We start from the raw sequence: 25194 nt of genomic DNA on the forward strand, positions 1-25194 counted from the left end.
CACAGCCCAGTAACAGCCACTTTGACCAAGCTGTGTCCCTGCACAGTGGCCTCTGGGGAGACAGACTGGGCACCCATGGAATGTGTGTCATTTAGGGGCAAAAGCCATTCAAAGGTGGCTCCTTGCAAAAGCCAGGCCTATTTTGGCATCTGCAAAAACTCTGAGTGAATTTTTCACCTCCGAGTTGCTAAAGCCTGAAAAGACTCGTCTTTTTTTCTATGCTGATGTTTAAATAATAGCAGATAATAAAGGTATCTATACCCAGATATCTATCTTTATTTTTCAGGACTCTTTGGTCATTAAAAATACCCCCCTGCTTGAAAACGCTAGATGGCAAGAAAATAAACTTGAAAGCTTTTTCCTGCACAAGAGGTTTGTTGCCTCTCCTAAAGCCAGTGGAGTTCTGGACTTCACCTTTTGTAGTCAGCAGAGTTAGAAAACACAGGGATAACAGATAGGGGAGCGGGGGGATCAGCTCCCGGCTGCTGGGAGGTTTGATCTCGGGAATAATCTCCGTTTCCCACGCAGTTCTTTGCGGGACACTGAAGTGGATGCGGAGGGGGCGCAGGCACGGCAGTGCTGACCCAGGAGTCTCCCATGGACGGCTTGCTGCTCTAGGAAGGGATGTGACTGAGCGGTGGCTCTTGTGGCAGAGAGTGGCTGAGGGGCTTAGGAGAGGTGCCCAGCCTTCGGTGGCCCAAGTTAGCCAGTCTTAGGGCTACTTAGTGATGTCTGTGAGCTACCACTGGCCATGGTTTACTGCGGGAGACCCTGCTTTTCTAATGGGATGTACAACTGAGGTACTAACCTGATGAAATAATGAAGATCCTACATTTTGCATGTGTTGGGTGATTACTCTTTTTTTTTTCCTTTTTCCTTTTTCCTTTTAAATCCATGCTGCTGTAGTTTTTGTTTACGCTCCCTCCTAAAGCGTTATGGTTTATTTGTGTTAAATATCTGCTCCTTGCTGCTCCCAGAGGTGTCTGGATTTCAGCGAAGGATGAAACAAATTCTACAAATGCAGTCTGATGCTGCAAAATACTGCACGCCTTTGGCCAGCCTTGATTTCGGTGGAGAACAGGGTTACCAGCTGCTTAGCACCTTGCAAGTCTGCAGCCCACGTGGGGCTATGAAAAGATCTTATGAAAAAGGAAAAATACGTTGTGTTTGCAAGAACTTAATTTATCACGGTGTCTTATGTGGCTATGAGTAGAAATTAGTGCACGAGTAGTACCTTGAGAGGAAAAGAGGAGAAAGCAAGCGGATAAGGGACACCTTATATTAGGCACATGTAGCTCAGACTGTTTCACAGGGGATGGGGACAGCTGAAAATTCTCACCCTTTCCTGTTGCTGGATCGGATTCCTTTGGTGGAAGAGGGCAGGGTGCCCCGGGGAAATATCTCAATAGCCCGAGGCCCCCTCTGACATCAGGTCAAATATTCTGGGTCACATAACTGAAGCCTGCATGATGAAACTCAATATTACAATGGATCAAGTGCTCCTGCCACATGGAGCTGACGTGCTCCTGCCCTGAGGGACTCGGTGTGCTCAGCAGATGCTCAGGGAGAACGGAGGGTTCGGCCACGGCTGAGCACAGGCCGTGACCGGGAACGATGGAGCCGATGGATGGATAAACCTGAGCCAGGCTTAGGTTAGCACCGGGGTCACCAGCTGCAGACAGGACAGTGGTGGTGGCAGGTGAAACAGTGGCTCGGCTGGGATGGAAGGGGAACAGGGAAATGATGCTGTGGTTTGGGGAATTGTTTTCTCTGCTCTATTTGGAGCAAGGAAAAAAGCTTGAAAAAAATGGGAGCCCTGATGTGCCCAAATGGAGAAAGTGCCGCTTTCATCTTGTGCAATGCCAAAATCTAAAATTAAAGCCTATTAAATGTCCAGGTCCAGAGAGTGAAAAAAGTAAATATTGTACTTATTTAAATGTGACTGACAGGCGTTCCAGTGAAGAGACTGATCCTGCACCAAGGATGTGAAGTGGCCTGTCCCTTCTTCCCGAAAAACAAACCCAATGAGTTGCCTCCAAGCCCCATTTTCAAAGCTCAGATCCCTTTAAATCAATTTCTGCTGCAGATGTCCAAATAAGACCCAGTTTCTATCATCTTTTTTCAGTAAAAATAGCTTATCCTCTGACATCTGGGAAAGGTGAAGGTGTTGCCAAGCACTGAGCTGTCATAATTGCTGTCATAATTTGCTTTCTGATTGTTTAAAGTCCCATTAGTTAGATTTTGTTCTTTTATGCTTATTACCATCTTCTGCTAGAAATGAGAGAGCGTGGCTGATGGGAAGGACTCCCATATTCTGCAGAAGTGGCACGTAATGTTTTACAAACTTATTCCCTGCCTGCAGCACAAAGCGCATTGCAGGCTGAACTCTTTAACATCTTGAAAGCTCAAAGCAATGTGGAAAAGTAAGATTGAACAGCGAAACCCAAAGCTATTTTTACTGCAGAGATGCTAGTTCACCTAATAAAATGCTCAGAATTCCCAGAACTTCTAAGACCTTCTGAAACTTTATTGCTACTTCGGCTTGCTTCTGATTTTTGTGTCAATAAAATTCAGATCTTCAGGATGGTATGGTGTCAGCAGTATTTATCTGTGCTGTTTTGCAGTGAGACAAGCGCTGGTGGAAAGTGCTGGATGTGAACAGCGTGGTCACAGGCGAGGTGCTGCTGCGGCACGGGCAGCCTCCACCTTCTCCTTCCCAGTCTTCTCCTCCTTGTATTCCTCAGACTTTTTTTTTCTGAAGAACCCTGTTTAGGGGTATCTGTGCCCGTTCAGGCTCTCTTCCCTCCGCTGAAACTGGTGAAAGGCTCTCCACTTATTCCTGATTAAAGTCTTGGGGTTTTGACCTCTTCTTTGCTATATATCACTTAGCTGCTTTTCAGTGAGAGCGATTTAATTACTATTATGAGCCAGTATCTTGTAAGCTTGTTTCTTTTGGAACCCTTTTCCAGTCCCCAAGAACATTATTTCCATGCCTTTATTTCTCTTGGATGGGCTCTCGCATTGCAACTGCCCTGGGTTAACGCTTGCAGAAGTTTGAACTGCTGGTTTGGCTGGGAGCGGTCTCCCCTGACCACCTTCCAGTAACTCCCAGCGACGCGGTGTCCTCAGGCTGGTATCTGTCCTCTGCCTTCGCTTCAGCCCAGTTTCATTAGTATCCCTTTGATTTCACTCTTCGCTGTCAAGTAGAAAGCTCTCACAGAGGTAAGGGATGCCATACTTATTACATCTGCAAAAATTACAAATTATTCGTCGCAGCTAGATTCAATCCCATAAAGGCAGTTCTGTCATTTGTCCTACTGCTCCTCGGAGCTGCTCTCTTCCAGATCCTGAAGCCTCCGGAGTAAAGCTGTTCTGCTGGCTGGGAGAGGTTTTTCATCTGGTTATAACAGATGAGACACTGAGCTTGAGAGGGACAGGCTAGGGGGTTTTTATCTGCCCTGGTAAGACCAAATTTCAAGGCAGCTAATAATCTCATGAATGCTTCTAATGGTGAGATGACAGATAATCAGAGCAAACCCCAGATTTGTCCTCTTCACTGGGGATCGACAAACTGCAGAGGGACCTCATATTTAATTGAAAACATACCCAAATGCACGCCTCCCTGAATTTCCTCTGTCGGCAGTATTGGCCAAGAACTCAATTGCCTTTTTATATGGTGCTGTCAGGGGCTTCATACAGCCTTCGATGTGCTCTCTTTGGTGGTGCAGCCTTCCTAGCCCTTGCCCCTGTGGATGCCACAGCACGAAGATGGTTCTTCCACATGTGGCAGAACCTCGTTCACGTCCTTCCTTGGTTTTCGCGCAGAAATTCCCGCTATAACTTACTTCAGGCAGCTCTGCAGGGCAGCGAGGCTTTGGGAGGGACCTGTGCCCCCCCGGGTCTGCCTGCCGGCCCCAGTGCCGCCCGTGAAACCCCGACAGCAAAACCTGCATTGATACAAACCCTATAAAAACCTGGCTTAACCATCAGGGACCACGATGGTGTTTACCCACCAAGCCTCTACTTTTTCTTCTGTTTTCTGTGGAGACTGGCTTCCCAAGACACAATTTGTGAGAGAATTTGATTTGAGAGTCAGTGAGTCTCCTAATGAAATAAATGTTCTACTTTCCACCCAAAAAGCAGTGCAGCTTTTGGGAGGGCTGTGCTCTGGGGCGACCGCCCGCGTTTCAGCCCCTCGTCCTCAGCACTGCCGCGGTGAGGGTGGTGCCAAGTGGCAAAATAGCCGTGTCTTGGGGACTGAATTTGGTTTCCATCTGAAAACTTGTGATCTTATGGCCCTCTGAAAAAACATACAAAAAAATTCTCATGTCCTGATTGATGCCTCAGGGCTCTCTTTTTCCTAAAACTCTTTTTCACCTGTTTGCCCTGCCCGTTGCAGAGGGCAACCTGCGGGCTGGGGAAGCCACTGTCTGCCCTGGAGCCGAGCGCTGCAGACCCGCCATCCCGGGGCCGCTGGCGAGGGCAGGCGGTTGGGAACGTCCCATAAATCCGGCGGCTGCAGAATCCCACCCTAATAAAAGCTGTACCCTCGGTCGCGCACGTCGGCAGTGGCGGGCGGGGGGAGGAGAGCGAGATGGGTTAAATAACGGTTAAATAAGGCGTGCTGTTGCCTCAGCAACCCCCTCCCCGGCCACGTCGGAGCTGGAGCGGGTGTCGGACCCCTGCGGCTCTCCAACAGCTCTGGGGGCCGGGGAGGCTGATGTAAATCTGTTCAAGATGGAGTGACAGCCCGGCTGCCCCGGTACCCTCCTGGTACCCCCGGAGAAAGGACGCTGGGCTTAGTCCTGTTTAAAAAGGGAAAGAAATCTGTCCCTAGAATAAGCGCTAAGGGTGGCTGCCAGACACCCCCCACCCCTTGCACCTTCGTGACATTCCTGGGGGAAGGGGGTGGGATGTTTTGGGGAGCAGCGTCAGCCTCGAGGACCTGGCGATTCTGCACACTCGAGCTGGTGGTGAGCTGGGACCGTCAGGTATCATCACCCCTGGGGCCAGCAGCTGCCAAATCCCACTGTTCCACGCTCTTACGGAAAAGGTGGGCTTTTGCATCGGATTATGGCTGCATCCAGGCTCCCCTGTAGGAAGTGGAAATTCAGGCAGGGTTGGAGATAGCTAGTTGTCACTGTTTGCAGGTGAAGCAGCGTGGCTTTCCCCCAGAGGAGGGTGGGGTGGGGAGGGAAGGCAGCGGCTCAGGTGTGCCTGGGGTCCAGGTGAGCTCAATTGCTTGGCAGAGCTCCTGCAGCCGGGGTTGAGCCTGCTGGGGATCAGAGTGTGTGCCAGAGCCCAGGGGGAGCGGAGAGGAGCGGAGTGGAGTGGACGGCTCTCCGGAGCAAGGTAAGGTTGAACTGGACTTTATTTGGGTTTCCTTGGAAGGTCTTATGTTGGTAGGGTGCTTTTTGCAAGCTCTTGAATTCGTAGCATGGTTTTTGCTGGTTGGAGAAGCCAGCGAGTGGAAGGTGTGGAGCTCATGCTGTTGTTGGAGGAGGCCAGCTCGGGAGCTGGTGTTGGCAACCTCTGAGGCTGGTTGTCTTGGTCGAGGCAATCCTTGTTTTGCTGGGTTTTGATGGTAGAAGTTGAAGATAACTACCTGGAGGACTAAGTCTTAGCAGGAGGAGCTGTTGAAGGTGAACGCTGGTGTGTGAGGAGATGGAAGGCGTTGATCAATGTGTCGGTGTCTCACGGGGAGTGCTGTGGGGGAAGAGTTACGGCTGGATTTTCTTTTTTTGCTACAGTTGTGCTGCCCCCTTGTAGAAAATGTGAAATTTCATGAGTGTTCTCTGAAGCAGGATTATTTTATCTCCCTTTTGCAGAGTTGCAATGAAATATGAAACTCATGGATGTCATGGTTTTCTATTTCTGTTACAAAACCCTTCCAAAATGGATGCATTTACTGTATCAAGTTGCTTGGATGTCCTAAAGGCCTCGACTCTGCAAAGCAGACTGCAGCCATCTGTCCTTACGTGAATTCTTTGTAGGGCCAAGACCTGAACTGGTTTGGGGATTTTCTTTTCTATTTTTCCAAGTGAACAGGTATCTGTTATAAAGACGCTAGTGCAAAAGGCACGGGTTTCCTCATATGAGAGTCAGCAAGATGAAATCAGTGAAACGCGAGGTCCTTGCACTCCTTTAGCCGGGACAGCTGGGTTGGACTTGTTGCGTTCTGCTACGATGCTTTTCCCTGGGCTCATCCCAGTGCTGGAGGGAATTCTTGGTGGAGCCAGCTCCCAGTCTGATGGCTGAGGTAGCGCGTTTCTCCGCGCCGTGGCTTCCAACGGCGTCTAGACGAGGGCAGCTACTGCTGGGCTGGTTACTGTCCAGTCATGTTTCCGAGGCTGACTTGGCACTGATGTGGGCTCGGCTCTTGAATCACAAAAATGCAAGAACTGAAGCTATTCTGATACAATCTCGTGGCACTACCACCTGGGGCCCCAGGCACTGGTGCTAGTGTTTTAGCCTCAATCTTCTTCACACCAGAGCAGATCAGTTAATTACAGATTTGGGTAGGTCAGAATTTAGAGTTTCACATCCTAAATCTGTGCTTTTGTCCCTGATTACTTGGGCTGTTTGCTTTCCTCCCCAAACTCTCCCTAACCCTAATTGATATTTGCTTCCCACTATTGAACCTCTTGAGAAATCCCAGTATCTGCTGCGTGATTTGCATTAGACAAGTAGAGTCTGAGTTCATGGAAACGCTCTGGGAGAGCTTTGCCCACACCTTGCTGAGCTGATTCACTCAGGAGTCAGCAAAGGCTTTGGAGTCCTGGATCTGCTCGGGTTTTGTAAGGAGGCATCGGGAGCGAGCAATGCAGCAATGGTTTACCTCCCTCTGATGGCCGGACCCAGAATGGCTGCGCTGCGCACAGCTGGGCGGGAGGCCCGGCACTTCTGAGCGGTGCCGGGTGTGGAGATGAGGGGCCCTGACTGCTCGCAAGGAATTAGGCTGGCTTCTCTTTAAGCGAGCTGGGAAAATATATTTTTCACTACAGTATAAACAGGAAAATTTCTGTGAAAGAGTTAAGCTGCTCCAGTTCCTTGTGGGTTTGAACTGGAGAAACTGGTCTCCGGTTTCGCAAAAAGTTGGCGAATGGGATCCTGCTCGGCGGCAATCGCGGCTGTGCCCCGGTTGCTGAGAAGGAAGGTGCTGGCAGAAAACTCGGCTGGTACCCGGTGATGGCCGTGGGCCTGGCGTGGCGGCGTGCCTGAAGCAGGTGGCATAGGAGGAGTGTCGTGACAGCGGGTGCTGCTCTCACTCTTTCTAGGGAGGTGGTGAAAAGAGAGTCAAACGGTCCGTGAAACCTTCTAGGTGTGATTTCTAACCCTCCCGGCACCCCTTCTTCTGGCCAAAATCAAAATGATATATTGAAGGCTCTTTCTTCCAGGCCTCTTGGCTGTGCCTCATTAAAACCAGTCATCCTTGTCCTAAAAACAGGCGAGGAAACGGAGCTGTACATGGTTTGGATTCAAGACCCCTGTATCGATTCCAGTGCGGATTCAGAGTGCTTTGGCAATGACTAGCTCCGTGTTTGGGGCAGGGGTTGGTTTGACCCACCGTCCTGACAGAGGCCCAAGTTTGATCCTTCTCGGTGCCAAGGATTCAGAGCTGTGGTTTGGACTTGCCTCCAGACAGTCATGATGATTCCCCCTTCCCGGAGAGGGGTTTTGTTGCCTGACCTGTAGGCTGGGAATCTGGGTGTCTCGCTCATCTGGTATCAAGATTCAAAACTGGGCTGGTTGTGAATTCTGTAATAAATTTTAAACTTGGCACTGCGTTACCATGATGTGGGAGTTCTTTAGGGGTGAGTAAGGCCTGGGTACCAATGAGGGAAGAAACCAAAGATGAGCGATCTCCTAACACATTACTCTCCCATTTGGCTGTCCTCCCTTCCCCGGCTATGCTTGGGTTTAGGTGTTTAGTTACAGGGGTCACCGAGTTATTAAGGCTGGAATCCTGTTTCTATCGGTCGCCAGGGACAAACGTGTATGATGAAAGGGCACTGCCTACCAGTCCTCCATCACGGTAAGGGCTTGGTGGTTTTTGTCACTGTCCCATGTGATGTAAGGTATGCTTCCAAAGCTTGCTACTTCCAGGGCTCTGATCCAAAGCAAGGACTTTAGAGCCCAGACGTTAAAGACGCTGATCCCAAACGTGGATTGGCTGCCCAATCTCGTCAGGTGCCTCAGCTCTGATCTGAGCACTCCCATAGTCGTTGCAGTCACGCACCGGGCACGGGCTGAGACCAGCTACAGGCACAGCCCTCCCCACGCACAGCATTAGCGTTCGGAGTTTAAGACAGCACCGCGTTCAAAGACAGAACAAAGGAAAAACCTTTTAAAAACTATGGTGGCTGAATCTACTCTCCTTCACCTAGCTGTCGGAGCGCTTGTCAGAGGTAGAGAACGCAGGTACAGGCTCCCTCTTCACTGCAATAAATCCAGCTCTGCTTACTACTTCTTAAAACTGAACTGGCGTCCCTGCTCCCTAACTACTACTACTGTAGTCCAGACTTTGTCTAAGCACAGTTAAACCCTTTTGACTTGCTCTTTCTAGACTCCTGAACTTTTTTTGTCCCCTGCATAAATGGCTCCGTTTCAAAAACGTGGTCAAGATGCCCTACCAGGAGGTAAACGATGGCTCTTTCCTGCCAAGAGCTGCCCTTGAGGCTCCAAGGGAAAACACCTCCTTCTGATTTGGAGGGCAGTCTTTAACCACCAAATCAACATGCAGGAGAGCCCTTTCCTCACGTACCCCCTGTCCTGGTTTATAGCAGGAGCACGGGCTACGTAGCAGCGAGACCCAAGCCACGCAACCAGATTATCCCAAAATACGGTTTTTTCAAACCATCTCGGGAAGGTTGCGGCCAATGTAGTTATCACTAAAATGTACAGGTATTTCAGTTCCCTCTGAAATGGGATATCCCGCTCTTAAATGGGATAAAAATATTGACGGAAGAATCATGTATCAGCGGGACGACACAGCGCTGTGCAGCGTGCAGGCTTCCTGCGGTGGGGAAGTGCAGAGAGCTCTCTCGTAAAGGGGTTAAAATACCAGATGCTCCGTCATCTCCGTTTCTGCATGTAACTCTGTTGAGAGGAGGTACTACGCAAAATAAGTTAGCTACCAGATTAAACCACGGCATTAATCTTCCCTCCAAAGCACCCGTTTTGAAAAGGGAGCAGACTGTAGCTGGAATTGCGTCTGTTCGCACACACGGTCTATGGGTAAGGCTGTGGTTGAGGTATTGCAGCCCATGAACAGCAAGGATTCAAACGGTATTAAGTGTTATTCAGTGACACAGGCAGGTACTAGCTGCTTAAAAGATTGCTATCTGAAAGGAAAAAACCAGAATAGCTCTGGCCTGTTGCCAGAAGTGGATTGTTTTCCCGAGGTTGAACGTGCCTTCACCGTCACCAGCACCAGGCTGAACTTACTCAGGATTTATACCTCATAAATGATGCGAGGTAAGGTCAGTGCTCTTCTTTGATACTTTAGATTTTTTGAGAGAGACTTTACATGGAGAGGAATGCTAATATCCATCTTATTTCATGATAACTTCTACTAACAACCCCCTGTTGTCAGACCTGGATTAAGCTACGAACTGTGTGAGGTCAACACTTCCATTAAGGTTCCAGCAATCGGGACTCCTGGATTTCTTTAGTTTTCCTTAAGAAAAAAATTCTGAAAAAGCTAGGAGTCAGAGATGCTTTTTGAAGTCTTTTATTGCAAAAGGTAGGGACATTTGCTGGCAGAATATCTGATCACATTCTCTACTTGAGTGTCATCCAGAGGACACCGCATGCGTTCCAGCTGAAAGCATAGGACAGTTTCCACTGGGCACCTGAGAAGTTTCACGGGAAAGAAAAGTCTTTCAAGCTGAAAGAGACAAGTTTCAAACTGATCACCTACTCTGGTGCCCTGCGCTTCCCAGAGTTACTTAGGAAATAAGAATTAGATCAGCTATAGTCATAGTCAACTGTAAACGTTTTCCTGCAATGCAACAGAAATTATCTAGCTAACGGCTCCTGAAGTGTTCCTTCCAGTTTTGAACAGGAAACGTCTCTCCTAAAGCTGGAGTGCAATGAGTTACACCCGACTCGGCGCCTACTGCTCCACGCCGCGTTGTGCAGCAGAGGTGTACGACGCTTCCTCTCGTCCGGCTTCTATCAAAGAAAATCTGTCTGCTCTCACTCGGTCTCCAAGAGACTGCCCCACCCCCCAAACCATCTTTCTTTTCTTCCTGCTCCCAAGACCAGTATCATCTCGAACCGCTTCCCTGCTCCCCCAGACAAGAGTCAACTCCCTTTGTCTTCCCACCCCCTTGCCTGAAGGCATGACTAACAAATACACGCTGCTCTCTGTATTGCTGTTAATAGCAAAAATATCTTCATGTTTTGGCTGTCCCTCCACACGCAGAACTCCGGGTACATCTGAAATTCACTGATTTCAATGCCTTCCCACAGGTCTGATAAAGTTTAATCATCTTTGGCAGACAGCAGTCCTGCACCACATGGAACAAGTACTCCATTGCCAATCTAACAGGACACGTATTTTGCAACTGCAGCTGCTTAGCATCAGGAACTCACTGCAAGAAAAGAGAGAGTTTAGAGGATGGTACCTTCACAATTAACTGCATTTGAACAGAAACTAGATTACAATATATTAATTAGCAGCTGCACTTAGCTGCAGGTTATAATGGACTTTAAATTACTTGAACTGGACAAATGCAAAGATCTATCAAGGCATTAAGGCTGCAAGTCACAGGTAACTAAATAACTCGGGATGAGACTACAGGCAGTTTAGCTTCTACTATTAAATTAATAGTCATGCTAATTGATCTAATAATTCCAAGCATAAGAACAGCTGTTGTAGGTTACTTATTCCTTCTTTATAAATCGGCTGTCGATTATAAGAACAACTTTTGCTTTCAGAAAGCCCTAGCAGATAAAGAATCCACATTAACTTCCTTTCATGCAGCATGGTTTTAGGTTCCCCAGCAAAGCTGCAGGTTGAAATTTTCCATCAAGAGCGTGATCCCTCAGTAACGTGCACGCAGGCCTCAATATTCAAATCGACGTTAAGACACAGGGCCTTAGCAGAGATGGGTGCATAGCCATTTGTGTTAAGACAGAGCAGCAATTATAGCCCCCTCAGGCCCCTTGAGTTATTTTAATCACAAAAGCCAGAATGAACTTGTTTGCAACAAAGGCACCCTCAGTCCTTTCAGCTGGAAAGATATAGGTTGCTCTATTTAAACCAGTCAATTTGGAATGAACAGTTATTCGCTCCCAAAGACGTTACCCTTACTCCAGCAGGGAATATTTCAGTCACTAACAATTCAACACTCCAGTGTATGTTCTAAAGAAGAGCTATCTAAAACTTCCAATGCTAAAGCACAATAACTTGTCACCACTCTCCTTTCAGCTGTATTGCAGTAAAGGATATATATTTTTAATCCATTTGATATTGTTCTGAAAGCTATCCAGCCAATGCCATGTCAATCACTGCTGGATATGCTTTTACAGGAATAAAAGACCTTTTGGCCTGATCCAAAACCAGCACTGGCAGAGTCCACAGTGTTCCTTGATAGCTGTTCTACATCATACCTATGTCTTCAGTCCTAATGTATTTTTAGCTGACACTTAAGTGGAAGCAGCCCAGATGACTGTCTGACACTGACAACACGCTGATGATCAAAGTGTCCTCCCTGTCAAGCCAGGAAGAATACAATGTCTTCTCTGTCTCGCATTGTACAAACTAGAGAGATGAGGTACATGAAAACTGTAAGTAGTAAGTGCAGAGATACAAGACCTTTAGGAGGCATCCTGAGAGGGAGCAGGAGGATCCTTATTCTCAGGCTCTGGAGGAGGAGCTGGCACGCTTTCCTCTTTCTTTTGTGCAGCCAAAAATTCATGAATCGCCCTCTCTATCTGGGGCCTGAAGATGTGGTTTAGTTTTGGATCCACCACCTGAGAAATAATTCTGTCCACTCCAGCTTCCAGCATTCCTGACCTTGAACAAAGACAAAGGAGTCATTCAGCTCCTCGGAAAAACTTCTCCCCAATCTCCTCCAGTAATTCTCCAGAGCCCTCCTGTCAACTGCAATTAGCATTAATATGGTGAGAACTGCAGCCCACTCAGTAGGTCCTTAACAGGGAGTTGTTTCAATCACCTATTTCCCCCCACCCCCTCTCACTTCTCCCCACAGAATTAAGAACTGACATCTGGTCTCCCAGGTACTTAAATGACATGCTGGACAAGAGCCACTTTAAGAGGGCTCATGTGGAAATGAGGTCAACATGAAAGCAAACAAACACGTTTGGGCACAAACAAGGGAAATAAGCTATTCTGAGGAGGAGGGCAGGTGAGAGCACAGTCTTTTTTTTGGCTGACTTGACGGAGAAGAGGCCTTCCCCCTAACAACATTACTGTCACTCACTCCTTATAACTGTTAGTCTAGACAGATGGGTATTAATTATAAAAACAAGCACATGTAGCACGCAGCAAAGTTTCTGGAACTGAACAGTAGTGACTGAAGTGACTTATTACTTCAGGGGCTGCGTCAGCCTCTTGGATTGTGGGGCACAGGCTGTCTAGCAGGCTTAAGTCATGTCTGCAAGGGAGCGGGGGACAGGAAATGGAGATGTTGCCTGGCGCTCAGAAAAGTAGCCACAAGCCTAATAAGGCTGGTGAGTGAGCGGGTGCGGGGTCAGGGCACATCATGTCACCTCCAGGTAACAGCACACGTATACGTGCATGCAACAAAAGACACGCTCAGTGCTCGGTCTTGCAACTACAGGAGTGACAGAGACTCTTAACTCCCTAATACTCCGTGTCTATTCTTTATACTAGTAGCCCACTTAAAGGGAGCCCTTTACATTCTTCTCATTACAGGCTCTCTGACATAACAATTTTCAATTATCCACTTCATTCTAGTGGTAGAGTAACATGAAATAAGAGGAAGCATTGACAAACATGTCTCAAGGCAGGAAGTTCTGTACTTCCAGTGGACACCCCCTTCTCTAATTACACATTAAACAAACTAACGTTACGTACTAATGATTTACAGGTTCTATCAAGTGCTCTGAAATGCAGTTTCTTCTCTGTGCGAGACATTCTAATAGCTTTCCTTATAAGCATAAATGCCGTTAGCAAGTTCCCTACTGCCCCCCTCCCCACAACTCTTACAATGAAGTTTTTATCCATGGCTTTTAGTCAAACAAGCTAAGACTCGTGCTTCAGACCGCAATGCGTTAGCAGCAAGTGATACTAAACCTAAATCTCTAAGCAGCAGAGTTTAAGCTGGCTTTCTTGTCATGCTGGAAACGTACTGTCTTAAATAGCTGTACCAAAGCCACCCTCTGCTGCATGAAGCCAGGCTAGCCCAGTTTGATTACTGCCTGCTAGTGGTCAAAGTCTACTTAAACAAGCTTTGGCATTTTCAGGATTTTTTCTTTAAGTGATATAGGCTCTTCTCTTTTCTGAAAATAAAGATCAAGGCCATTCAGCTCAGCACATCAGGTACAGTTTTGCTAGCAGGCACAGTGTTGGTTATTTGCAGCAATAACTTGGCCAGATAGCGAATGTGAGTACTTCACCATCCCGCTCAACTCATGGAAATACAAATTTCAGGTAAAGCAGTGATGTAAGCATTTTGATGAGAGGTAAGACTGCATCCCTATTATAATGAAACTCAAGAGAGCACAACAGAAAGTGTTGTGAAAAACTTAAGTCTGCAAATTCTTATTTGACTCGGGTGATAAGACAGTTATATATTACTTATCAAATAGCATTACCATTATTTTACAGAACGTTGCTTACTTACTGAATCACACTCTGCCTTAGCCCATTTCGTAACTGGTTTTTGTTCATTGTTGGATTCCATTCCTGTTTGTCCAGGTGGGTCGATACAAAGTTGTCTACTTTCTGCCTCAGATTTTGATAGGCTGGCTGGAAAAAAAAACAAAATTCCAGTTAAACAGCTAAAAGATCTCAAAACAATCCCCTGCCAGAGTCCTTCATAGTTCATCTTTTGTCATGTACACGGCTGCTCTGTTGTCTATATTCTCCATCCTTTCACTTTCTGAACAAAGGTAGGCTTGTTTTACCTAAGAACACAACTGGTAATTGCAAAGAACAGTTGGTCAGTGCGGTGTTATAATAATTTAAATAGCTGGAGAGATTGGTTTTAAAATTGTTGCCTGCTCGTAATATTATTCAGTGAAAGCAAACTGCCTGTGCAGACAGGAGTTGTTTAAGCAGAATTTTTGTTGTCTGGAAACCCTCCATCACAGAACTCCTAGGAAACTCGCTGAGTAATATAGTTGCTAACAAAGAACTTAATTATTTGCTTCTGTGACACTAACACAGAAGATAAGAATTATGAGGGCTTTATCAGTGGAAACTTAGTTCCAGTGAACAGGAACTGAACTAACAAACCCATATAGATACATAGTACCATCCAGATCCTGGTGCTGTGCAAGGAAAGGACAAGAGGGTGGCAACATTTAAATTTCAGAATTTGATATGCATATGGGATGATGAACGAAAGGGCTGGTAACAGAGGTGCAGCGTCTGCCTATCCTGACAAAGCTGCTCTGACCTACGGCTGCTCTCTGTAGGTGACCTGACAGCTTCAGGAATGGTTTTGCTGTAGCTGCTGGGGTGGCCTAGAATGACGATTGCAGGTCGCAGGACAGGACTCCTGCTGAAAGCGTAACAGTTTGGGAAAGCAAAACACCAGTGTTTAATTTTGACAGGGCAATTGTTAGCAACCCAACTTCAATATTGCCAACAAATGCTCAGGCGTTCATGTTGTGACTGAGGAAGAAATGAGTTTCAAACCACGGTCTGAGGACATCTACTCAAGAAAGACAGATTAAATGTTTGTTTTGGAAATGTGGGAATTATGCTCAAGAGGAGCGGTGTTCCTATGGAAGACCGTTTTCCTCATAAGGCCTGGGCTAGAAAATGGAAGTCTGAGCCCGTTCTCCGGCCCGTTTCTCCTCCGGGGCGTTGCTGTCGCTTCGAGCCCGGACCTGCTCTATGGCAGCCTGTCCGACAGACGCCGGTCGCAGCGGGGGCGTGAAACCCCACCGACCGAGAGCGGAACACCGGGGCGGAGCGGGGGGCAGAGGGGAAGGGAAGGGATGCGGGTGCCCCAACAGCAGCCGGGCTCCGGGGTCGGTGCCCGCAGCTCCGGCCTGGGGAGGCGATCCCCGGGGGCTGCCCGGGAGCCGGGCCGCCCGGTCCGGCGGCGCTACCTTGGTGTCCACGTCGGCCAGGCAGTCCCGGCGGAAGCCGTCGAAGAGGCCGCGGCTCTTCAGCTGCTCCACGATGATGGCGATGAGCTGCGCGTCGCCGGGCGGCAGCGAGGCCGGGTCGGTGGCGCCGGGCCCCGAGCCGGAGGCCGCGCCGCCCGCGCCCCCTCCGCCGCCCGCTCCGCCGCCTCCCCCGCCCGGGGCGGCCCCGCCGGCGCCGCCGCTCTCGGACATGGCCCACGGCCTGCGCCCGGGGCCCGCCAGCGGCTGCGCCCCCCTCGCCCTCGGCCCACGGCACCGCGACCGTCGCCGGCGGCGCGCCGCGTTTGCGTCACCCTGGCGCGCTGCATCACGGGGAGGCGAGTCCTCCGCGGGAGGGGCCGCTATAGGCCGTGGGCCGCTGAGTGGCCCGGGGGGACTACAATTCCCAGGGTGCACCGCGACGGCGTCCCCACAAGGCCGCGGAGGGGCGGGCGCCCTGCTTTTGCGGTGCATCCTGGGAAGTGTAGTTCGCGTAGGGGACGGTGCGGGCCTGCCCGCCGCCTCCAGCAGCAGCCTGAGTGGGGACGGGGCTGACCCGGCGGGCACTGCGGTGGCGGTGCCGTTATAAGCCGGCCAGGTCGGTCAGAGGCCGCTGAGCACGCAGTGCTCTGCCCCCCGGGCCCACCCGGAGTCAGGCTCCGCTCCGCAGGTGCCGTGTTGGGGGCCGAGGGCCCGGGTTCACCTCAGCATCGCGCGGGCCCCGCCGACGTGCGGCTCGGCGGCCTGGGGTCCCCGTCCCGGGGGACGCCTGCCAGGGTGCGACCTCAGAGTGTTCTTCAGTGGTGTAGTGAGGACAGCACTAATGTAAAGTCAGGAAAAAAAAACAGTTTGTGTGGGATCATCCTGGGTTTCCACCAGGACCTGAATTTCATTCGTTGCACCGCTAGCAAAGGGAAGGGCAGCACCAAAGCCGACCCCGATACCGGTCCCTGCAGAGTGAATGAGCGGGGGAGACTCCGTTAGAGGCGCTTTCTCTGTGGTGTGTGCTCAGGCGTCATTTATTGTTCTGATTATATCTGCAAGCTACAGGGTCTGTACAAGTTCTGTGCATTAGTTTTATTCCTTTCCTTGTCACATTGTAAAGAACGCTTGAACACAATAGGATATTCACATCTTAATTGCAGGGGGACAAGCCGTGCATGAACGTAATAATCCAATCCTCCACTGCAGAGGTGCATCCTCACCTTTCTTTTTTTATACTACTGAACGAGCAAGTAGATGGCAACGTTTTGCGTGCGACGCGTGGTCCTTCTCCACCTGATTAAAATTCAGCAGCTCTGGGAAGCGGCGTAAGCTGTCCCTTTCCATCTGGCAGCTTTGAGAAAAGGGAAACATGGTAGCGTGCACAGAGCCCGAGCTTTACGCTGACAAAAGCATCTCATGCCACTCTTGTGTCTGCGGAGACACCCGAGCGCTCTCCTGCTGGCGTGGAAAAGCTGTCCCTGTGGCCGGCCGCCTTGTCACGGACACTAGTCCATCTTGGCTATCTCAGAGCCGGGTATAACCCCCCCGTGATTCATCCAGGCACTCAGAAGTATCCCTGGAATTGCATTCCTGCCTGACAGCTGCCAGCCGTCCTTTCTCCCCACCACTTGCGACCAGCTCACGCCAGCATGGAGTTCGCTGACATCGCGCTGCCCTTTCACGTGAAGATAACCCCGTATCGGAATGCACTCATCTGTCGTAACGCCCTGCCCCAGCGGGATCCGCAGGGATGTGTTACTGGTCGTTCAAGCCCTGTGCTGATGCTGTACGTAGAGGAGACCTCTCTGACCAGCACATAGACGCTTTTTATAAGACAAAAATCTCTCATGAGCCTGCGCCTCCTCGTTCTGTATTTTTTAGGGGACGCGGCCGTGACTCCTAGTGTGGCCAGCAGGAGCAGGGAGGTGATGGTGCCCCTGTGCTGGGCACTGGTGAGGCCGCCCCTCGAATGCTGTGCTCAGCGCTGGGCCCCTCACCCCAAGGCGGCCATGGAGGGGCTGGAGCGTGGCCAGAGCAGGGCAGCGAGGCTGGGGCAGGGGCTGGAGCCCAAGGCTGGGGAGGAGCGGCTGGGGGAGCTGGGGGGGCTCAGCCTGGAGAAGAGGAGGCTGAGGGGAGCCCTCATCGCTCTCTGCAACTGCCTGAAAGGAGGCTGGAGCCGGGGGGGTCGGTCTCTTCTCCCCAGGAACAAGCGATGGGACGAGAGGGAACGGCCTCAAGCTGCGCCAGGGCAGGGTTGGGTTGGGTATTAGCAAAAACTTCTTCGTGGCGAGCGCGGCTGGGCATTGAACAGGCTGCCCGGGAAGCGGTGCCATCGCAGCCCCTGGAAGTGCTGAAAAACCCTGTGGATGTGGAGAGCCTGGGGACAGGGTTTAGGGGCGGCCCTGGCAGCTGGGATAGCGGTCGGACCCGATGATCTCGGGGGGACCCGGCGGGGGCTCCCAAGCAGGCGGCGGCCGGCAGGGCCCGGTTCCCCCGGCGGGGCTGGCGGCGGCCCCAGCAGAGGGCAGGCGGCGGCCGCGGTGCCGCTCCCGGCCCCGGCCTCTCCTCCGCCGTCACCCCGCCGGGCTGCGACGTCATCGGTGGGCGTCATGAGGGCAGGCGCAGCGGGCCCGGGGCGGGGGGGTGTCTCTCTCTCTCTGCCCGCCTAAACCGCAGCCGCCTGGGCAGCCGCAGCCGGGGAGCTGAGGGGAAGGCGGTGGCTTTGGCCCGAGTTCCCCGCTGGCCCGGGAAGGGCTCCCTCCCTCTGCAGGGCTGAAGGGCGGGGAGCGAGCAGCCCCCGAGCAACAGCAGCCTCTGGGAGCACCCGCCCCGGGTTTACTGGGGACTGCCACAAGTGAAAATTCCTCCCAATTAACAAATTACTGAAAGAGACCGTGAGCATCCGCGGTGCAGGAGAGGTAAAGCCTTAGCGCAAACCTCTGGTACCCAGGGTGTCTCCCAGCCGCAGCACCCAGAGCAGCTTCTTGCTTCAGTTCAGCGCGGTCGGCATCGCCAGCCATGGCAGCTGGTCTGAACGGCCTCGATGGTGCTGAGGTGGGCCTCGATGGTGCTGAGATGGGAGAGCGGTGCTGACGCTGCCGTTACCAGCAAAGCACCGCTGGCAGTCCCTGCGTTAGGCCTCTCCCTCTGTCTGTAGGTGGATGCAGGCATCTCCTCCTCAGCGTGGCACGGAGGGGCAGCAATCGGCGTTTCAGGGTGTGGGGGAAGGAGTAAACCTGGTAGTTAGCAGGGATAGCGAGGATTCGCTGGGTTCCTCTAACAAGTTGGCTGGCTGTGTGACCTGGGTCAAGCAGCGTTTCATCGCTCTGAGATCTGTAGCTGGGGCACAAGAAAAACATAGCATTTAATCTAATCTATCTGGGTATTTTTGCCCAACATCGTAGCGCGCAGGCAAGCATATTACACTGTGCTGTCTTAGATAAAGCAGCCTATCCGCCAGGGAGGAGAACTGTGGGCCGCTCCTTGCATCAGATCTCTAGTACAAAATTTATGAGATCAGTGAACTCTCCCTGTATCCACGACCTCAAGGAAAGCTTCAGGCAGTTCGCGTGGTTCAGGCCAGTAGGAGACTCGGGAGGGGAGAAATCTTACCTGTTTGCTGCTGCTTTTGAAGATGCAGTTCTCATGATGAGATAAATGCTTAGGCTGTGGGGGGAAGCAAACTCGTAAACCTTAGGGAGAAAGTTTATTTCAGGAGAAATAAAGAGGAAAAAAAAAATGCTCAGAAAGTTATTTGGATCAAAATGACAATCAAAGCAATTTAATCTTATTGTCCTATGTGGTAATCCCCCTGAAACCCATTCCTTTGGTTGACCAGGGAGATAAGGATACTTAACTGTAATCTCATTTTGTAAAGGGCCATCCTTCCAGAGTCACACTTTCTATCGCAGATGATCAGAGCCAGAGCTCAGTCCTTTTTTTGTCAGTGTTTGCCACCCCTGCCTTTTAGGTTTCCTCCTCTCTCAGCCCCTGTTCTCCACTCCCCCTCCTGTCACCGCTATCACAAGAGCTGTAAAACAGCACCTCTTTCCATGGAAATTCTGATATCACGGGGAAAAAGTGACCCTCTGCTCCAGCTGCCTACAAAGAGTTCATGGACGTTGCAATTGGCTGACAAAACCAAGTTGCTCCATAAAAGTGGTGTGAATGAAGTCTGGTTTCATGGGTGCTCGAGTCCTTTCTGCTCCTTAAAGCTACCACTGAAAACGGCGCCGTTGTGCAGTTCCTGTGTGATCCTGCTGCCTTGCAAGGGACGGTGCAGCTGGCGGCCCCGTGCTCGCCGTGCAGAATACGCAGCGCTGGAGTCCTGCCAGCCTTCTCCTCAGCGATGGCACTCATTTGGGCCCCTGTCTGCCCAGCTTCTGATATTCGTAAAGTCTGTAGAAATGCAATTACCGTTGAGGGATGTATGCTGTATTCTGTTTTATCACTCTGTGGAGATGTGAGGTTTTTTTCCTTTCTCAGCAGTGATGACCAGCTTTCTCCCTGTGTTCATTCTTTTGCCTGATACCAGCCCTGATATAATCTGCCCATCTCCAGGGCTCGGGAACAGGTCAGCTGCTGGAGAGGCAGAAAAAAACCTCCTAAATATCATAAACCATGAGTATATCATAAACCATGTTTCATACAGGATTGTTGGCCTTTGCATGTTTGACGAGATTTCTTCCTTCGACAACGTGTGTAGCTTTTTCCTACAGAACAGTTTGAGATACCCTGATTGTGAGGATTTGGGGTGGGGGCAATCACTGTGGCTGGGAAGAGGGGAGGGTTCGTTTTGCTCTCTCGAGGTTTTCCAGCTCCTGTATTGTTGAAAGACAGGGACTGCACAGCGAAGACATAGTTGGCGGTTTTCTCTTCCTTGTCCTGACAACCTCTGGCTGCAAAATTAAAAGCCGGTTACTGAATCTAGTTTCTAATAGCTTTGCCCTTGCCAATGATTAGACGGAGAAACCTGGAAGAGGTGGCTGTGGCCAGGCACTGTATGTGCTGAACCGCAGACGGAATTACCATGGGGACCGTTGCAGAGGCGGAGGGTGAACTTATGCATTCACGCACTCCCACTGCCTCTCTCATGCACGCGTACGCACGCACCTTCAGATTGCTAGCAACAAAATGATTGAACTCTGGCCGTTTTAACTGAAAAACTGTTGTGTTCTAGCAACGGTGCTGGGTTTCTGATAGACTAGGTCACAGAGCATTCAAGAGGGACTATGTTTTTCCATTGCCTATGTGTTTTGGGCTTGGGAATGGGGTAAGGAGCTCGGTGTGTTTATCGGATGTCAAATCAGATGTCAAATCAGATGTCAAAACGGTAATAGTAAGTTACAAGCTGTATCAGTAATTTGGGAGTGGTTTCTGGGCGCAGAGGCTGCCTGGGATGGTTCTGAAATTGCAGATAATGCTTTCAGCATAAAGGCTCGGATGTCCATCTAAAGGCAACGAACGGAGACGAGCTCTCGGTGCTCCAAGATGTCCCTCGTTACCAGTTCTGCAGGGCTCAGTGCTGGGAAGGATTTGGGGCAGAGAAAGAGAGACAAATCTCCTCCGCTGAAATGAGGAATCAGGGTAGTGTGAAAGAAAGTCCGGGTTAACCCCAAGAGGAGATTAGACAAAGCCCAGTAGGTATGCAGGCATTCCCTTCTCTGAATGGATTTTCCCCTCTGTAAATCCAACCTATTTATATAAAAAAAAGGTTAAAATTCATTTTAAAGGCTGCTCTCCTAATATTAACATAGGAAAAGCCCCCTAGGAATCTTGCCATGCTATCAAAAAATAAAGGGAAACCATTTCAGGGCCAAACTGGAGTTACACTTTGAATTTTGTTACCCAGCCTAGCACGTTCAAAGCGGGCATCCGACAGAGGTGTATTTCTTGCCCGGGAAAGCAGCATCAGCGCTAGGGTTCTTCACCACCTCCTTCCATCTCCTCCGCAGGAGAGGCTTTCTGGGCTGGAAAAGGGGTTACGGGAGGTGGAGACGACCGTGAATGGGGCACACTTCTGCTCCAGCAGTTCTGTGTCCCTGTCAAATGCTGCTGAAGCTCGAGTTGATATCGAGACAACCGTAGCTTGTGCAACACAAAAACCAGCTGCTCCTGGGCAGGAGCTGTGGAAGCTGCCTCCCTTCCTCCCTGCGCTGGGACCTCCAGCAGTACAGACCCAAATCTGGCTTGCTGTTATTAGCAGGTGAGCTTTTTCCCTGGTGTGTTTGCAACCTAGATATTGCCCTGATACGTCTGTGCATGAGAACTACAACGTGTGATTTAGTACGAGCTGACTATAAACCGAGGTGAATCTAGCAGCAGTGTCAATGAGACTAAATTTGCTCTTCTCCATTAGGAGCATACAGGCGATGCCCACTGGCTTTGGGCCAAGTTTGCCTACTTTTTGTAGGGTTGTGTCACTTTGCAGAAGCTCAGATTCTGTTCCCTTCACACGGTAGGATGGAGCTGTGTCCAGGAGTACAACCCTTGTCCTCTGCACCTTGGTGGTAACTGCACAGCAGTGCAGAAACCTCTGAAGTAGAGAAAATGCGTGCGTGAGAGTTTGGTCCATTTGGCGTCACCAGTTCCAAGTCGCTCTTTAATCTTTGCATCAAACCTTGAACTAGTTAATGCATTATTCACCGTGTGTGTGGATGGATCGGGGTCAGCGCTGCGGTGAGCTTTCTTTGGCAGCCGGAGGAAGTGCCAGAGTTTTTAGATCCTGTAGATTTACAGAACGAACAGCTTGGCTACGCAGGTGGCAAATTACTGAAAGAGTTGAGAAGTCGGAGGAATGCTCCCCAGCCCATAATTCTCTCCTGAAGAATGTATGCCATGCACCCAGCCTGCCAGCCTTTCAGAAGATCCAGAGCCCTGGGAGAAAACGTGTATTCCCTGCACGTTTGCCATTCGTGCTGGGCAACATATTATCCGTGGAACATATGCTGTGTATATGACGCACTTTCTGAATCAGCCTCAACTCAGACGGCCCCAATCCTGTCCTAATGGTAATGACCCCAGTGCAATAGGTTTACCCTGGAGGTTCAGTTTTTATGTATTGCTGGCAAGACCGGGCCCTCTAGCATTATAAATATTACTGCCGCAAAACACTATTGCAATTTATATGTTGGTTTATTTTGTACGTAAATATATACATATGCATGTGTGCGTGTGTAGGCATAATATACCTTTGGAAGTATCTGGGTGTTGTAACAGCAGATACATAAAAGCTTCGGTAGACAGAGTTTGTGTACAACATGCCCATCTCCAGAGTGCTCTTTTATTCTGTCTCTTTTTGGTGGTTTCTATCTTGTAACTAAACCAACTTGGAACCCAAAGTACTGTCTCTTTAAGTACCTAAGGAAAATATATTTGTAAAGCAGAGCCGCTGCAGAACTTTTCCAAGGAGATGCATGCTGTGTCCTCAAACAGAAATGTCAGTTGTTCATTCTTGTATCATTGTTTCCATTATTATGAAAGGCTAAAAGCATGTGGGAAAAATAATATAAATATTATTGCCTTATATGCAGAAGGGGGTAATTTTCCATACTAGATCATCAAATGAAACCTTTGTACCGTATCTGTGTAATATAATATGTTGGAATAATTGGCTTTCATTTGAGGTTTTCACATGTTTTATAAATGTTTATTAAAAAAATGCTGATTAAGCTGATGAATTCAGTAACTGCCCCGCTATGTAGGGGCATACAGGCTTTTTGGTGGTGAAACGAATTGCATGTGGTTGCTCTGGAATGTAGCGTCAGAGACGGGAATAAAACCGAGAAACCGAGACCGTCTGTGCAAACTGCTGGACAAAATCATGCTTCTCAAGTGCAGTATTTACCTTTCTTGCCTGAGCCCGAGAAGCATCTCACCTTCCATACCGCAGATTTTACTATTGAGGGCAGTACTGCTATGAAAACCACTACGAGGAGTGATGTGCACGGGATAAAGTGCAGCTTATTTCTGGTCTTTCCATTTTAATATCTGTGTCAGGGTAACACGCTACGGTAGTCAGTGCTCCCTTGCTTGTTTCTGCTGCATCGTCTTTCCAGAGTTTCACCCCTGGAGTTCTCTACAGTTCTGAGCCTGAGCAGGGTTTGACCCTTTTCTTCTCCTTGCCCTATCCTACCTCAAACTGGGGAATGAAACCCCGTGTTTCGAGTTTCTGAGCGGGAGGAAAGCGTGACACACTGTAAGCATTTAGGGCCCTAGTGCTGTCTGACAGCTGACTGGAAATCCACTGGTGTCGGAAAGGAAACCAGCTGCTCGCTCACCTTCTGCAGAGAGGCAAGGACTAGACTGTCACATCCAGGAGTAGAGGAGCAATTACCCTGACATTAGAGGATGAAAAGATGAAAACAAGTAGGCTGAAAATTAATTTCTTTTGCCCCTCTGTTTCATGCATCCATCAGCAGTACATCTGGGCATCATGGATCTAATTTAAAAGTGTAATTTCTATCCCAAAAGATCATATTCGCTGTACTTCCTGCTCTCCAGTCAAGTTCAAGGGGGAGCAAACACGGAGTAGAGGTTATTTCTGCCTCTCTGTGCTGGCTCTGGAGCTCTGCCTCAGCCAGTTCCTTTGTGGACATGTGCGTATGTATACTATGCGTTGCCTCGTAACACATTTTATGCTCCACATAAGTTACTTGTCCCTTATTTACAGCTTGCAGTTTTCTTCCCTTCTCCAAGGACCTGCAGCTCTTGACCTTTTAGCCTAGTAAATTATTTACACATGAAACAGTGAATCAAAATGATGGGTCTCAGGAAGATGCTGCTTATTCTCAAGGAACAAAAACACATTTCTTCATGAAATCTCCTTCCTGAGGCTTTCATTTTAGGCTTGTGTGTCCTATCCTCCTCGTCCCTTCCCATGATGAGAAGGAGAGGCACTCCTTTTTCACACGGCTGTTCCATTTGCAAAGGGAAATGTTTTTCTGCCTCTAATTTTAAAATATCCCCTTGATATTTTGGGGATGGGGTGAGAGGACGTTAGTTTGATATCTTTCTGGAACTGGAAAACAATGAAAGAACGCAAAGAAAAAGTGTGTGTAACAGCCCAAGTTGTGACGGAAATCCCAAACCGAGGGAGATACCGGCAGAGTTAGCGATGCTTAAAGCTCTAAACTGAAACCCGTCTGCTCTGCGGAGCTTCGGGCTGCCCAAACGCTCGTTCTGTGTATGCACAGCTCCGCCTGGCGCGAGGGCTGGCGGGCCGCGATGCCCCAGCGCTGTGTCCCGAGAGCGTGGCCACGGCCCTGATCTGACGCGCTCGGCTGTGCGCTCATCTGGGATTTGAGAGGCCGTCGGCATTCCCGTCTTTACTCACTGTGGGGCTTGAGGCAGCTCCCGGAGGAAACGCTTCCCGGCGTGTTTGCTTTTTAAGCACGTCGGTGTCTGGCTGCCCGGGTGACACACTTTGGGGTTAATTTTAAAACTGTCCAAAGCCCCCCGATCCATCTTAAGTCTGTAACTTGCAGCAATTTCCCACTTTTAAAGTCTGAAATAAAAATGCTTCATGCTGGATATTACGAAAAAAAAAAAGAGATTATTTCACATCAAGGGCTTCTAGAAAAGGTTACTTTTAATACACTGTAAAGTACACATAACACTACTTCTAGGTAAAGCTCTTGCAGCTTCGTTGATGAAAGGCGCTATTGTAAGTGAGACAGTTGTGCACATGAGGCGATGGGGGAATTTTTTTTTTTTTCCTAGAGCTATATTAATCAAATTGAGAAAATGGTGTTATAGTCCTTGTAGCAAATACCTCGTTGATATTCACACAGTTTTATCTGCAGTACAGAGAAAACATGCGCGGAGAAATGTGAACCCAAGAAACAAAGTGGATTGAAAACAGAAAGTTATTTGAATACTATGATTTCTTGCCACAGAATTTTGCCCATTGAAGGA

The 25194-nt window shown here is 49.5% G+C and overlaps 1 protein-coding gene across 2 annotated transcripts; it reads right to left on the reverse strand.

Annotated features, from left to right (window-relative positions):
* Positions 1–9717: 9717 nt before the first annotated feature.
* On the reverse strand, positions 9718–15593 carry BOD1 (biorientation of chromosomes in cell division 1). 2 transcript variants are annotated; one of them, XM_009472228.2, is made up of 4 exons: positions 15277–15593; positions 13839–13963; positions 11825–12025; positions 9718–10598 (listed from the first exon to the last, which is right to left on the reverse strand). In XM_009472228.2, exons 1-3 carry the CDS (start codon positions 15505–15507, stop codon positions 11827–11829), a joined length of 555 nt encoding a protein of 184 aa, XP_009470503.2. In that variant the 5' UTR covers positions 15508–15593; the 3' UTR covers positions 9718–10598; positions 11825–11826. The 2 variants fall into 2 exon arrangements, with proteins under 2 accessions (XP_009470503.2, XP_087610294.1); XM_087754168.1 differs by lacking the exon at positions 11825–12025.
* Positions 15594–25194: the final 9601 nt, after the last annotated feature.

The sequence above is a fragment of the Nipponia nippon genome, unplaced genomic scaffold (assembly GCF_047370975.1).
Source record: "Nipponia nippon isolate SJK-2023a ecotype South Korea unplaced genomic scaffold, ASM4737097v1 scaffold_17, whole genome shotgun sequence".
Lineage (NCBI taxonomy): Eukaryota > Metazoa > Chordata > Aves > Pelecaniformes > Threskiornithidae > Nipponia > Nipponia nippon.